Genomic DNA, 12,550 nt, shown 5'->3' with positions numbered 1-12,550 from the left:
AGAAAGACAGTAGAGTTTCGTACAATGGAACGAAGAGCTCATGGTACATGACGCATGACACCAGTCACCGCGAAAAGGAGAAGAAGCAAAAAAAAAAAAAATGCATACACAGAATACAGAGCTCATAAGCCAGCCCGACTATCGCCCACCCGCCACGTGTCCTCCTGTCTCGTACCGCGGGCGAGCCATGCCGTTTTGCCCTCCCCCGGCGTCCTGCTGCCGGGGGCATCTTCCGTCTTCTTCTGGACGTCGTAGAGTCCGTTGCCGTTGAGCGCCGCCGTCGTCGCCGCCGCCATGGCCGTGGCCGACGCCGACGCCGACGTGATGGGGCTGTCAAAGACGGGGGCGTTCTGGCTCGAGGCGAGGTCGCGCGTGTTCAGGGGCAGCAGGGGCTCGACCTTGATTTCGAGCATGCTGGCCTTGTGGTCGGCCTTTTCGCGGTCGTGGGTGCGGTCGTAGAGGTAGAGGCCGAGAAAGGTGAGGGCGATGCCGAGGCCCTGGACGGGGGTCGTCGAGCCCTTGAACCAGAGGATGGCGATGACGATGACGAAGACGCGCTTCAGCAGGCTCGCGACCGAGTAGGTGACGGGCGACACGAGCGACAGGAGCACAAAGGCGAGGATGTTCTGGCCAAAGTGAAAGGTGCCGTTGAAGAAGAACTCGACCGCCAGGCGGCCGTGGTCAAAGGCCTCGGCGTTCTGGCGGAGGTCGACGGCGCCGTCGTGCAGGACGTCGCGCAGGATGCCGAGGCCCTCGCTCCAGAACCAGATGGGCACGGTGATGACAAAGGCCATGCCGGAGGAGTAGCACAGGAGGTTCAGCTTGTCCAGCTTTTGCGACCGCGCCGACAGGCCGGCGGCCTCGGCCTTGGCGGCCTCGTTGAACAGTTTTTTGGAGAAGATGTTCTGGGTGACGAAGACTATGGCGGCGAGGAAGGCGTAGATGACGCCGACGAGCTCGCCGCCGTAGGCCGTGTGCTTGCCGGAGCAGGCGAGCATGACGCCCAGGGTCAGCGGCACGAGCGAGAGGTACGTGTTGCGCGAGTAGCGGATGTTGAAGACGAAGCGGTAGGCGAGGACGGTGAAGAGGGGCGAGAGCCCCTTGATGGTGTGGACGAGCGACACGGGGATCTTGGAGGTGGCCGAGGAGCTCAGGAGGTGGCCGATGATCTGAAAGGCAGCGAGGGGCGCCGTCGTCCTGATGACGTCGTGGGTCGGGTATCGGATGCCGTGCTTCAGGGCCGGGATGCTGGTCTTCAGCTGGGGAAAGACGGAGGCGAGCCAGGCGAACAGCAGGCAGTAGGTGGCGACAAAGGCGAATTGCACGAGGGTCAGGGTGGCCGGCTTGTCGAAGGCCGTCAGGATGGACTTGGAGGATGTGTTGGTCAACGCGGACGAGGCGTACCACAGCAGGCAGAGGATCTGTCAGAAAGGGCGCTGGGTTAGCTGCCTGCGTCTTTCTTTGGTCGTCTCGTCATCAGAATCGAGGGATGGTTCGGGGGGCAGCAACGTACGACCAAGGTGGGCGAGACAGGCGCACGCAGGGCGTCGGCGATCTCGTGTGCGTTCTGGCTGACGCTCCCCTGCCTAGAACGGATGGTGCGAAAGGCGTCGCTGAGGCTCTTCTGGCGACCGTGGCCGCCGCGGGCGTGCGGCGTGACGGGCGGTTGGCCTGGCTGACCTGGCGGGCCGAAGCGGACACGGCTCTCTCTTCGCGGCTGCCAGTTGTCGCGCGGTCCGTCGAGGCCGTTGGCGCTCGCATAGCCATGGCCCCGCGCCGGACTGGTGCCCCGAGACGGCAGGCTCGTGGTGAGGTGGGCGTCGATGTGGTCGGGGAACTTTTCCATGCCCTCGGATGGCGCCCGGCTGTGGGCGTCGACGTGGGCTGTGGACAGCGTAAAGGATCGGTTGAGCGAGGGGGACCGTCTTGCGGAGGCGCTGTTGGGATGGTGGGCGTGAGAATGAGGCATGGCGCGATACGCGATGCGTCCTTGTCGTGGCGAGTGTGTCGTGTCTTATCGCATTCCAGGGGTCAGAGTGGTGGAGAATGCCCGGATGGAGCCAGATGGAGGAGGAGAGAGAGAGAGAGAGAGAGAGAGAGAGAGCCTGGGCTAGTTTCGGCGGCGGCCAGACAGAACGAGTGACTGAGGGGCCAGCAGGCAGGAAAGCGCAAATGATGGCAATGGCGGTGATCAGGACATGGTGGAAGGGTCGGCGGGAAGACAAGAAGTACGGGCACACGACGGGATGATGCGCAACAGTCAAGGTGTGCAACGTTGTAGGGGTACAGATGCCGGCGATTGTCTCTCCTGCAAACGAGTTCCACTTTGGTCGTCTCAGGATACCTCGTAGGAGGAATACCTATCTTTCCCAGGAGGGTTGGATCCTGCGTGTGGGGGGGCAGTAGCCCGTAGCTTGGGGGGGCTCTAGCGGGCTTGCCCAGGGGCTTGGGGGGCAGTAGCCCGTAGCTTGGGGGGCTCTAGTGGGCTTGCTTAGGGGCTTGGGGGGCAGTAGGCCCAGCACGTCTGGGCCTGGAGCAGGAACCTACACCTTGCCCAGCCTTGCCTTAGTAGGCTGCTCGTGGCCCTAGTAGGTGTGGTACTGACACGGCCTGGATACACGTATCAGTTCGCGCCTTGGTGCAGGCACCCTCTGTCTGTACCTCGAAAAAAAGAAATGAAAAAAAGAAGAAGAAAAAAGGTGGCCCTGGAGGTGAAGACCTGATCGACATCTATGCCAATGTAGGTACAGTAGGTAGGTACCGCAAGCAAACGTTGTGGTACCAAAGTTCACTTTTGCCCCACTTTTCATGCGCCAGCAAAAGATGACCTAAGGCAATATGCCAAGGCAGTATGCTAAGGCTAAGGCAATGCGGACCTCTGGGAATCTTTTGGCCTCTTGCCGCGATCTGGAAAACCTTCAGCCTTCTCCAGGTCCAACTCCAACCGCATCCCCCATCGTCACGTGCGGCAACCCCTCGAACATTTGAAATTCGCGGACCTCGTTGCCCTATTTTGATTCCAGCGAGCCTCTACACCGCCCCCCTGCCTCCTTCTCCGGGCACCGCGCCACTGGACCTCGGACCCTTCCACACACATTGCCACGCCAGCGCGTTCTATCCGCCGCCGACGCGGCCCGCACCAGTCAAGATGGCGGCACCAAAGATGACCAAGAACCAGATGCGCCGCGCCAAGAAGAAGGAGCAGAAGAAGGCACAGGCAGAGGTGAGTGCGCCGCTGCGGCCCCAACCCCATACTCTGAGCTCGAAGCTGACGGCGCCTGTTTTCCCCCCTTACCTACAGACCACCACCACCACAACAACGACACCCGCCGACTCGGCCGACGAGAAGCCGCGGGAGGCCCCCGCAGCAGAGACCTCGGCTGCCGACCTCGCCGTGAAAGATGGCCCCGGCGTGAGCGACACAGACGGACCCGACGGCTTCGACGGTGATGTCGAGACGAGTGATCCCGCCTTTGCGGAATTTGAAGACATCATGAAGCGATTTGGCCGCGTCGCAGAGGACGAAGAGGCGCCAAAAGAGGAGGCCGTCTTTTTCGACCAGGACGACGACATCCCCAGCGAGGACGAGGAGACGGGCCAGCCGAAGCTGTCCAAGAAGAAGCGCAAGCAGCTCAACAAGCTGTCCGTGGCCGAGCTCAAGGCGCTCGTCAAGATTCCCGAAATCGTCGAGTGGCAGGACGTCTCGTCGTCCGACCCGCGCCTGCTCGTCCAGATCAAGGCCCAGCGCAACGTCGTGCCCGTGCCGCCGCACTGGTCCCTCAAGCGCGAGTACCTGTCGTCGAAGCGCGGCATCGAAAAGGCCCCCTTCCGCCTGCCCAAGTTCATCGCCGAGACGGGCATCACCGAGATGCGCGACGCCGTGCTGGAGAAGCAGGAGCAGCAGAGCCTCAAGCAGAAGCAGCGCGAGCGCGTCGCCCCCAAGATGGGCAAGCTCGACATTGACTACCAGCGCCTCTACGACGCCTTTTTCCGCTTCCAGACCAAGCCCGAGCTCACGCGCTTCGGCGAGGTCTACTACGAGGGCAAGGAGAGCGAGGTCGACTTTCAACACTTCCGCCCCGGCGACCTGAGTGACGCCTCCAAAGACGCCCTCGGCATCCCGCCCGGCGCGCCCCCGCCCTGGCTCATCAACCAGCAGCGCTTCGGGCCCCCGCCCTCCTATCCCACCCTCAAGATCCCCGGCCTCAACGCCCCGCCCCCGCCCGGCGGCTCCTGGGGTTTCCACCCCGGCGGCTGGGGCAAGCCACCCGTCGACGAGTTCAACCGGCCCCTGTACGGCGGCGACATTTTCGGCCTCGCCGGCCAGCCCGGCCAGCCCGGCGGCCCAGGCGGCCCAGGCGGCCAGCAGCAGCAGCAGCAGCAAGCGCAGCAGGTCGCTCTGCCTCAGGCCGCCGGCGAGCCCGTGGAGAAGACGCTCTGGGGCGAGCTCCAGCCGCGGGACGAAGAGTCAGAAGAGGAGGACGAGTCGGAAGAGGAGTCGGACGAGGAGGACGAGGCCGACGAGGCCGACGAGGACACGGCCGCCGCCGGTCTCGAGACGCCGGCGGGTCTCGCCTCGAGCGTGCCGACCGATTACGCCGGCCCGGGCATCGAGACGTCCGTCGCCGGCGAGATGGACCTCCGCAAGGCGCGCCGCGGCTTCGACACGGAGGAGAGCACGCACCCGCGCGCCGCGTACCAGGTCATCCCCGAGCGGCAGCAGCGCACCGAGGGCTTCTTCGGCAGCGACCGCGTCTACGACCTGCAGCAGCACGGTGGCGTGCCCGTGCTCGGCCAGGACGACGACAGCGGCCGCAAGCGCAAGAAGCCCGGCGACATTGACGTCGCCCTCGACCCCGACAGCCTGCAGAGCCACGACGGCATCTCCAAGGACGAGCTGCGGCGTCGCTTCGAAGAGGGCAAGAAGGAGGACGGCATCGGCGCCAAGTGGGCCTACGAGGAGGACTTGTCCGAGATGATCGCCCAGGAGTCGAGGAAGAGGCAAAAGGTCGACGAGAAGCGCACCGACAAGAAGAAGGAGAGCAAGTACAGGTTCTAAGGGGAGACGCCATGCAATGGTGTTTTTAATGAACGGGGGTGGGGGCGCGGAGGGCCAACAGCGGGAAGAGTATGTATTGTACAGTTTATTTGCGGTTAGGAAAGTAGGCTCGGCGGGCTGACGGCAGGCGTTTTCGGGGAGACAATGGTGCGCCAGTCTTCAGTCTTGACATGAGATGTATACCGGCTTCGGCTTCCGAAGAGAGTTTGTCAGACCTCATTCTGCGCACCGCGTGATTTGCAAGGCTTTTAACGGGTCACTTCACCTTCATCACAGACCATTGAAGTCATGCCAGATTTATGCTTCTCCTTACAGGTCGACGACATCTATGACTCCTCCTATTTTTTTTTTACCAGCAGAGCGAATAGGAAGAACCTGGGAAACTCCGGTCATGCATGCGAAAAATCAAAACCGGCCATGCTTGGCATCGCTCCTGTGATCCATTCCCGTCATCCCTTTGCCTCCCTAGCCTTCTTCGACGCCACTCGCTTCCTGCTCGATACCTTGCGGCGCTGGATGACCTAAATCTGCTGCTCTGCTGGTATATCGATACAGACGTTGCAGAGCCAGGCTGGATCCTCGACGTCCATGCGCGCGTTGCGCTTGACGCAATCACGATGAAACGCTGGCTTTTTGCAATGCTGGGAGAAACAGTGAGCGTCGTCGTCACGGGCGGCATGGGCATGGACTTACAGGATTCGCACACAGAAGCAGCCTGGGCCCCAGTATCTGTCTCGCACATGTCTGGCAGTTGGCCGCGCTCTTGCGCGGTTGAGACTCTACAGGCGATGCGTGTTGTTGCATTCTGGCTCCCGCGTTCTGCAACGCGAGCTTCGCTGCACTGATAATCTGGAAGCCCTGCTTGATCGTCTGGTCATCCAGAGCGTCCCGCGCGATAAGGTAGGATATGTGTTTCCCGAACTCAATCATGCGAGACTCGGAGCAAACTAGCCACTCGGCCTTGTGTCGAAGGAAAGCCAGCCATGAGCTCGGCAGGTACACGTCTGAGGAGATGCGCTGGGTGAGCATGAACTCGTCCCATGTGGTCATGAACTCCCTTTCGTGGAAAGGAATGTCCGAAAAGTCTTCAATGGCATCGCGGTGCCACTGCGTGAGCCATCTGTCGTCGGGTTTGTGCCTGATAAACGGCTTGCCTGGCTCCAGCGGCATCCGGCTGACGGGGTCGAAAAGCTGCTGTTTAGTGTATGGCACCGTGATGACTTTGCCCTTCCTCTGTAAACAAGTCAGTGCCATGGGCATGTTCGCCATCCTCAATTCATGTGGACCAACCTTGAGCACTTTTGAAGATGGTCCGTTGGCCGGAGAGTTCTTCACGTGCGTTTCGGCAAGCTCGCTACTTTTGGGAAGCCCAAAGGTTGACTTGAGCCAAGATTCATCACTGTTGCTGTTTTGACCAAACTGGAAGCCCTTGACGGTCTTTTTGAGCTCGTACGTGCCGTCTTCATCAAAGGAAAAGGCCTCTATGCGATGCACGACCTGGAAATGGATGCTTTTGGCATGCGGGTCGCAGACGTAGTCATATTCGGGGTGCTGATGCTCTAGATGCGCCTGTAGGTCGGCAAGCGTCATGTGTGACTGGCCGCACGTTATGCATTGGAAGTCTTCCAAATTGACCTGCTCTGCGGGCAGGTCGTAGCAGACCTTTCCTGTTTCATCTTCGACAGTCGGCAAGCTTTTCCTCTTGCGTCGCTTTTTATTCCTTCCCAGGGCTTTGTCACTCAAGTCCTTCAGGTTGTAATTTTGCTTATTGCCCCGGGTCCGAAGAGACCGATTCGGTGTGCCTTCACCATCAGGCTCATCGTCATCTTCATCCAGGATTTCAATGCTGTGGACGCCGTTGACCGAGCCAGGTCTCTGCATCGCGACGTCGTCGTCAACGCCGCGTGGCCTCGCCAGAGCCCGCGGGGGGGTGCCTTCGGCTCGGATGGACGCCTCGACGGCCTTCTCCAGAGGCTTCATGCCACCTGCATCAAATCCGGTAGACCAGCCGGCATCGATGTCGATGAGATAGTCGGTTGGCGATAGTCTGACGGGCGACTTTCTCAGCTTCAAATCCACCATGGACCGCTTTTTGCTGAACAAGTCGGACAACTCTCCTGCCAATACCCAGTTCCGATAGTTGGTGCCAGGGCGAGGGGCAGGCGACGTTGCATCGGCGGCGCTGGGCACGAGACCCAGGGGGGGCCACTCGCCCGGGCCAGCGGCCTCTAGTTCGACAGAGACTTTGTAGGCATCGGCGAGGTCGAACAGGTGGTTATCTGGGCGGTTCACAAAGATGCTGTCTTCGGGTATGAAGAAGGCGCGGTTGAGGTGGATGCGAATAGTCGGAAAGGGGTCGGCGGCTGATCTGGAAGACCTGACTGTGCACATCTGGCTCTGGCAGTGGAGCATGATGTCGCCAGCCGTGGTGGCATGGGTGAGCATGATTTTGCAGCGAGCCCTCGACTCGGAGATGACGCGAGGCCCAACGAAGGGGGCGGCCAGGCCATTGCCGACGCGGACCTTGAGGAGGTCTCTGTGGACAATTCTCAAAACATCGACACGCAGGGTGCGCTGGGTGGGCCCAACGTCGGCGGCGACGAACAGCTGATCCTCGAGCAAGGGAGCCATGGCGTTCGACTTGGCGTTGGCTCTGGCGTTGGCGATCAGCATGGCCTCGTCGGCGGGTGAGTCGACGCGGCGACGTTTGTGGGGACGCAGCTCGCGGCCGCCGGGACCGAGGGGCTCATGACACGAGTCTCCAGCGAGGTTGCGGGCGACAGAGGCAACGTTTCCCATGTCCCGTGACGTTTTGAGGCCACGAGCCAGGTTCCTCTGGAGAAATGGCAGTTCGCGCTTGCAGCCAACGGCAACCGGCATCGCTGGAGGAAGACGGCGGCAGCGGCATGGAACGCTGGATGAGTGAGGTCAGCAACTGGGTCCGGCGCGAGAGGGTCAGGCGTGGAGGGCGACCGAACCGGAACTAGGGGCCGAGGCAGAGCAGTTTCGAATGAGTGGTACGGGCTGGATATCGAAGGGTGTGTGCGGGCTGTGACACCATGGCCTCTCGGGAGGGGACACGAGGGAGAGAGTCGAGTCGAGTGAGATGCGATGGTGAGGGTGATGAGGGTGCTTGATGACGGATGACGGTTCAGGAAAGGTACGGCAAAGAATGAGAGTGGATGATGCCCATGCAGGGAAAGGAACGACGAAGGAAGAGGGAGGCCAAGGCGTGGCTCTTGGACACTGTCGAAGTCCAGTGCGTCGCGATGCGAGAGTGAGGTGGTGCAGAGGTGAATGGCGAATGCGTCTCGTCGAGAACGCACGTAGAAAGGGGGGCCGTGCCGTGAAGCGTGGACCTTCAACAAAGGATTGAAGATTGCAGTGACACGGGGTCGACGCGCCACATGCCACCCTGCAGACAACAAGGTTGGCGGCTCCGTTTCCCGCTTCGACCTGGTGAACAGAAGAAAAAGGTGGCCGAGGGTGGTCCAGCGATGGAGGAATGGCCTCGATGGCCAATGGAGAATGACAAGGCCGGCGAGAGGGCAGGGCCGGGGACGACGGGGATTGCGAGAGCGTAGCAGCCGCGAGGGTGAGCCCGACGACGTGGATGGATAGAGTGGACGGTGGGCGCGAGAGACGCGTCTTGGAGTACCTTCCTCCCACCGGGCGGCCAGTGACAACTTCCTCCTCGCGGCACCTAAGGCAAGGCAGGCTCGAGTGGCTTGGGGGAAGGAGAACTGAGGTGGAGAGTGATGACTGATGAGATGGTCCTCTGTGCAGGGCAGGGGCAGGGGCAGGGGCAGGGCCTTCCTTCCTTTCCCGTCTAGCACGTTCATTTGTCAGAAAATGCTCTCCGATAAGCGATAAGCTTTGCGTGTGCCGACATGGGACATTGGACATTCGGACAGCAGTGGCGGCGGACTTGCTCATGCTGCCACGGCAGGTGCTGCTGCTGCTGCTGCTGCTGCTGCTGCTGCTGCTGCTGCTACTGCCACTGCCACTGCCACTGCCGCCGCGGTTGCTGCTACTGCCGCTGCTGCTGCTCCCTTCCAAACACAACCTGGAAGCCGCCGTGAGCGACGTTCATCTTGGTGATCTTTCTTCGCATGTTTCTCCGGGTTTCCACCGTCCACCCACGCATTCGCCTCGACAGCTTGCTCTCCCTCTCTTGTCGATGGGAGCCTGCAACGCATCAGACTGCAACGCATCAGACTGCAACGCATCATACTGCAACACAGTCATAGACGTCACCGCCAAACAACACAGCTCACACCATACCTAGGTGCACTGTGACTTCATCGTCCTGGCCCTCACTCACTACTCGCCACAACCAACTTTCACCCTTGCGTCTCCTGTCTTTGCAGGACCTAGATGCCCACCGTTGTCGAGAGGTCACAGACCAGCTAGGACCCGCGCTTCGTCCCTCGTTCTCCGCCCGCCTGGGCTGGTTGGTGGCCAGTCAGTCTTTGCGAACGGCTACCGTGCCCGAGGACCAGGGGCCTAGAACCGGAGTCGCATTAGCTTCCCGGCACGCAGCAAGCTTCAACCCCACCAGCTTGGCACCCGCCTCCCCCGTACGGCGCACGCCGGATCGGTGCCTGCATATCCATCGGCGGCGTACTGGCTGTTACACCTCGATCCCTCATCGGAGCCCCCATGCGTCACAGCAAGTGATGGGCGTCCACAAGCAAACCCCCAAGGTCGCTCAAGGCTCCCCTTCGCCGCGCCGTAACCCCTCCCGCCGTTTACGGCACTCGACACCACCCACAGAGGCCTCGCGTGCGACTCGCAGCAAGCTCACGGCGCAACATCTCCTGCGAGGCGATCGAGATGGTGGAGGGGAAGCACAGGCGATCAGCACGCCCCAAGCTGGCGACGATGTGCCAAGGCCTCAAGAAGACCCCGTGACAGCTGCGGCCACAGCCCACGACACCCCAGAAACAAGCTGGCAGCGCCGCTCTTCGCTCATCGGCCATGATGCCCGCAACGAGCACCTCAAGCAACAGAAGCCACTGGCGTCCAAAACGAAATCGGCAGCGTCCACCGGTCCAGCATGGGACAGTCCTCTCATGACGTACTATAATTGGGTTGCCGTCATGAGCTATGCTGCCGCGTCCGACTCACCTGACGGCATTGACGTCAACTGGCTCCTCCACACTGCGCGTAGCTGCACTCTGCTTGCCGAGCCTGCCCTGGATGTCCTCTATCGTTGCCCGCCCTTGACCAATGACCACAAGGCGAGAAGCCTCGTTGCTCTGCTGGCGAGACCCCCATCGCGCACTTTCTACAACTATCGTGCCAAGATCCGCGCCCTGCGCATCGACACGGCCTTTGTCACCATCCAAGCTCATACCTCAGTATCGCCGTTTTCTTTACTGCAAAACTTGACCAACCTCGAAGAGGTCATGATTGTCCACTCGTCTGACGATCCACCATTCCGCAGGCGTAGCGAGAACATCCGCTGGCAGTACCCAAAAGAGCTCTTCGAGGCCCTTGATGTCGCCCCGGACGCCAATGTAGATGCGGGAGACAAGAGATATGTCACGCATCTCAAAGGCTTCTGCTGGAACGCTCGCATGATGAGTCGTGGCTTCGTCGATGGCGTAGACAAGATAAAAGAGATACACGCCCTGCCCACTTTTGCATACCTCCGCAGAGTTCGCTTTGCCAATTTTCAGGTGCCTTCCTGGAACATGCGCGTGACGAAGCAGGACGAGTCTGATGAAGCTATCGCCGCACGAGAAGCAAAGGACCAAAAGTTCTCCAGGTCCTTCGCCGCTTGCTTGTCTAGCCTTGACGAACTCGAACACCTCACGTTTCTGTCGTCATCTGTGGTCAACGCCGCGCTGCTCCAGTGCCTGCCGCAAAAGTTGAAGCAACTCAAGGTCATCAATTGCTGGAACCTGCAGTCCACAGACTTGGCCGGATTTCTCCTGTCACACGGACGGCATCTGGAGTCTCTTGTCCTCGACCACAACCAAGCACTTAACTTGTCCTTTCTCACAGTCCTGGGCACCGCTTGCCCCGACCTCCGCGAACTGCACATGAATTTACAGTATTTCAGGCACTATGATGCTTTCGATGATTCTAACCCCTTATACGAGACGCTGCTATGTCCCGACCAGATCCCCACATGGCCCGCTTCCCTACAGCGTATCGAGCTGGACAACCTTCGACAGTGGACTGTCGAGGCAGCCACAAACTTCTTCCAATCTCTGATTGACAGTGCTGCGCAGCTGCCCATGTTACGCTATCTCGTTGTCCGCTGCATGCTGAACATTCCGTGGAAGTCGCGCAGCGAGTTCCGTCATGTGTGGGAGCCCAAGCTGAATACGATTTTCCTGCGCCCCAAGTTGTCGCCCCCGCCAGTCAGCAGCAAGACCACCAACATGCGCAGCAAATCGACACCGGCAAAGAAGCCCCGCAAAGGGAAAAAAGCAAGCACGGATGGGCCTGCGCGACAGAGCAGGCGCATAGCCTCGAAGACGTCGGGCCAATCATCGCGTGCGAGCAGCGCGTCCAAGCCCTTGCGGTCGATCAAACGAAAGCAGTACGAAGAGCCTGACAGCGATGAGTTTGATCACGAGGACGACTTGGACGTGGACATGGATTCGTCCGAGACAGAAGCGAGCGAGGCTGGGAGCAACGAAGGCAACTCTCCTGCTGGCGCGTCGGACGGCATCTTCGTGCAGGGTCTCTGTACTGTTGTCGAGATAAAGTTGGACAATCAGAAGCCGCGCGAGCAACAGTTTGTCATGGAGGACTTTGTCGACTCGGAGCGCGGCGACACGGATCCCGAGTGGGATAGCCAGGATGATGACTTTGAGTAGAGATTATGAAACTTGACGATGTACCTAAGCAGCGGGCAGATATGAAGTGGTCGGATGAGTTGCGTCGCTGGTTTGATCTCAAAGCAGCCGAATTATTGGTCAGGTAACAAAGGGTATGATTTGAGCTCAATGCCTAGCTACCTGCGAAGGAAACAATGCCTAGTTGTGTGCTAGGGAAATGCATGTAATGACTGGGTTGCTACAACTATCGAACATGGCCCCTAGGCCCCTCACTCTCCTCACGAGTGACCCGTGAATCCAAGCAAGCCTGTGCCTCGGCCGGGGGGTCAGAGACTCGGCATTTAGCTGCAGTTGCAAATGGTAGCGCAGTAGATGGAGCTATCCGGTCAGGTCAGCAAGCTGCTCAGGGGTACAAGGTGGAGGGAGGGAACTCACTGTCCAGCGGCGGCGCCGTGGGAGCCGGGGCTGGAGCCGATGGGGGGTGTGGCGGCCCAGCAGTCGGTGCAGGTGTCGTAGAGGCAGCGCTTCTCAACGACGCTTCGCTTGATGGCCTCGAGCGTGATGGACGACTCGGGGGCGATGGGGGAGGCCGCGGCGAGGGCGGCGAGGGAGAGGATGGCGGTGATGGTGAACTGCATGATGGCGGTCTTGTATTTGTTTCAGGGTCAAGGGAAAGAGATAGAGTGTCTTCTTG

At 60.3% G+C, this 12,550-nt stretch overlaps 5 protein-coding genes across 5 annotated transcripts; 2 read left to right on the top strand and 3 right to left on the bottom strand.

The window, feature by feature from the left end:
* Nucleotides 1-122: 122 nt before the first annotated feature.
* Nucleotides 123-1,969, bottom strand: SLY41 (suppressor of loss of ypt1; the record flags this gene model as incomplete). The annotated part of the gene is made up of 2 exons (XM_028641754.1): nt 123-1,421; nt 1,514-1,969. The coding sequence occupies 2 exons, from the start codon at nt 1,967-1,969 to the stop codon at nt 123-125; spliced, it is 1,755 nt and encodes a 584-aa protein (XP_028494323.1).
* Nucleotides 1,970-3,148: 1,179 nt separating this feature from the next.
* D7B24_007647 (uncharacterized protein) lies at nt 3,149-5,059 on the top strand (the record flags this gene model as incomplete). The annotated part of the gene is made up of 1 exon (XM_028641753.1): nt 3,149-5,059. One exon carries the CDS (start codon nt 3,149-3,151, stop codon nt 5,057-5,059), a length of 1,911 nt encoding a protein of 636 aa, XP_028494322.1.
* Nucleotides 5,060-5,580: 521 nt separating this feature from the next.
* Nucleotides 5,581-7,939, bottom strand: D7B24_007646 (uncharacterized protein; the record flags this gene model as incomplete). The annotated part of the gene is made up of 3 exons (XM_028641752.1): nt 5,581-5,700; nt 5,753-6,292; nt 6,350-7,939. The coding sequence occupies 3 exons, from the start codon at nt 7,937-7,939 to the stop codon at nt 5,581-5,583; spliced, it is 2,250 nt and encodes a 749-aa protein (XP_028494321.1).
* Nucleotides 7,940-9,738: 1,799 nt separating this feature from the next.
* Nucleotides 9,739-11,895, top strand: D7B24_007645 (uncharacterized protein; the record flags this gene model as incomplete). Its single annotated transcript, XM_028641751.1, has 1 exon — nt 9,739-11,895. One exon carries the CDS (start codon nt 9,739-9,741, stop codon nt 11,893-11,895), a length of 2,157 nt encoding a protein of 718 aa, XP_028494320.1.
* Nucleotides 11,896-12,197: 302 nt separating this feature from the next.
* Nucleotides 12,198-12,494, bottom strand: D7B24_007644 (uncharacterized protein; the record flags this gene model as incomplete). Its single annotated transcript, XM_028641750.1, has 2 exons — nt 12,198-12,234; nt 12,292-12,494. The coding sequence occupies 2 exons, from the start codon at nt 12,492-12,494 to the stop codon at nt 12,198-12,200; spliced, it is 240 nt and encodes a 79-aa protein (XP_028494319.1).
* Nucleotides 12,495-12,550: the final 56 nt, after the last annotated feature.

This window comes from Verticillium nonalfalfae, assembly GCF_003724135.2.
Source record: "Verticillium nonalfalfae strain VnAa140/NRRL 66861 chromosome Unknown scaffold_62, whole genome shotgun sequence".
Taxonomy (NCBI): Eukaryota; Fungi; Ascomycota; class Sordariomycetes; order Glomerellales; family Plectosphaerellaceae; genus Verticillium; species Verticillium nonalfalfae.
The sequence above is the reverse complement of the archived record's forward strand: the minus strand, read 5'-3'. Positions and strand labels throughout refer to the sequence as shown.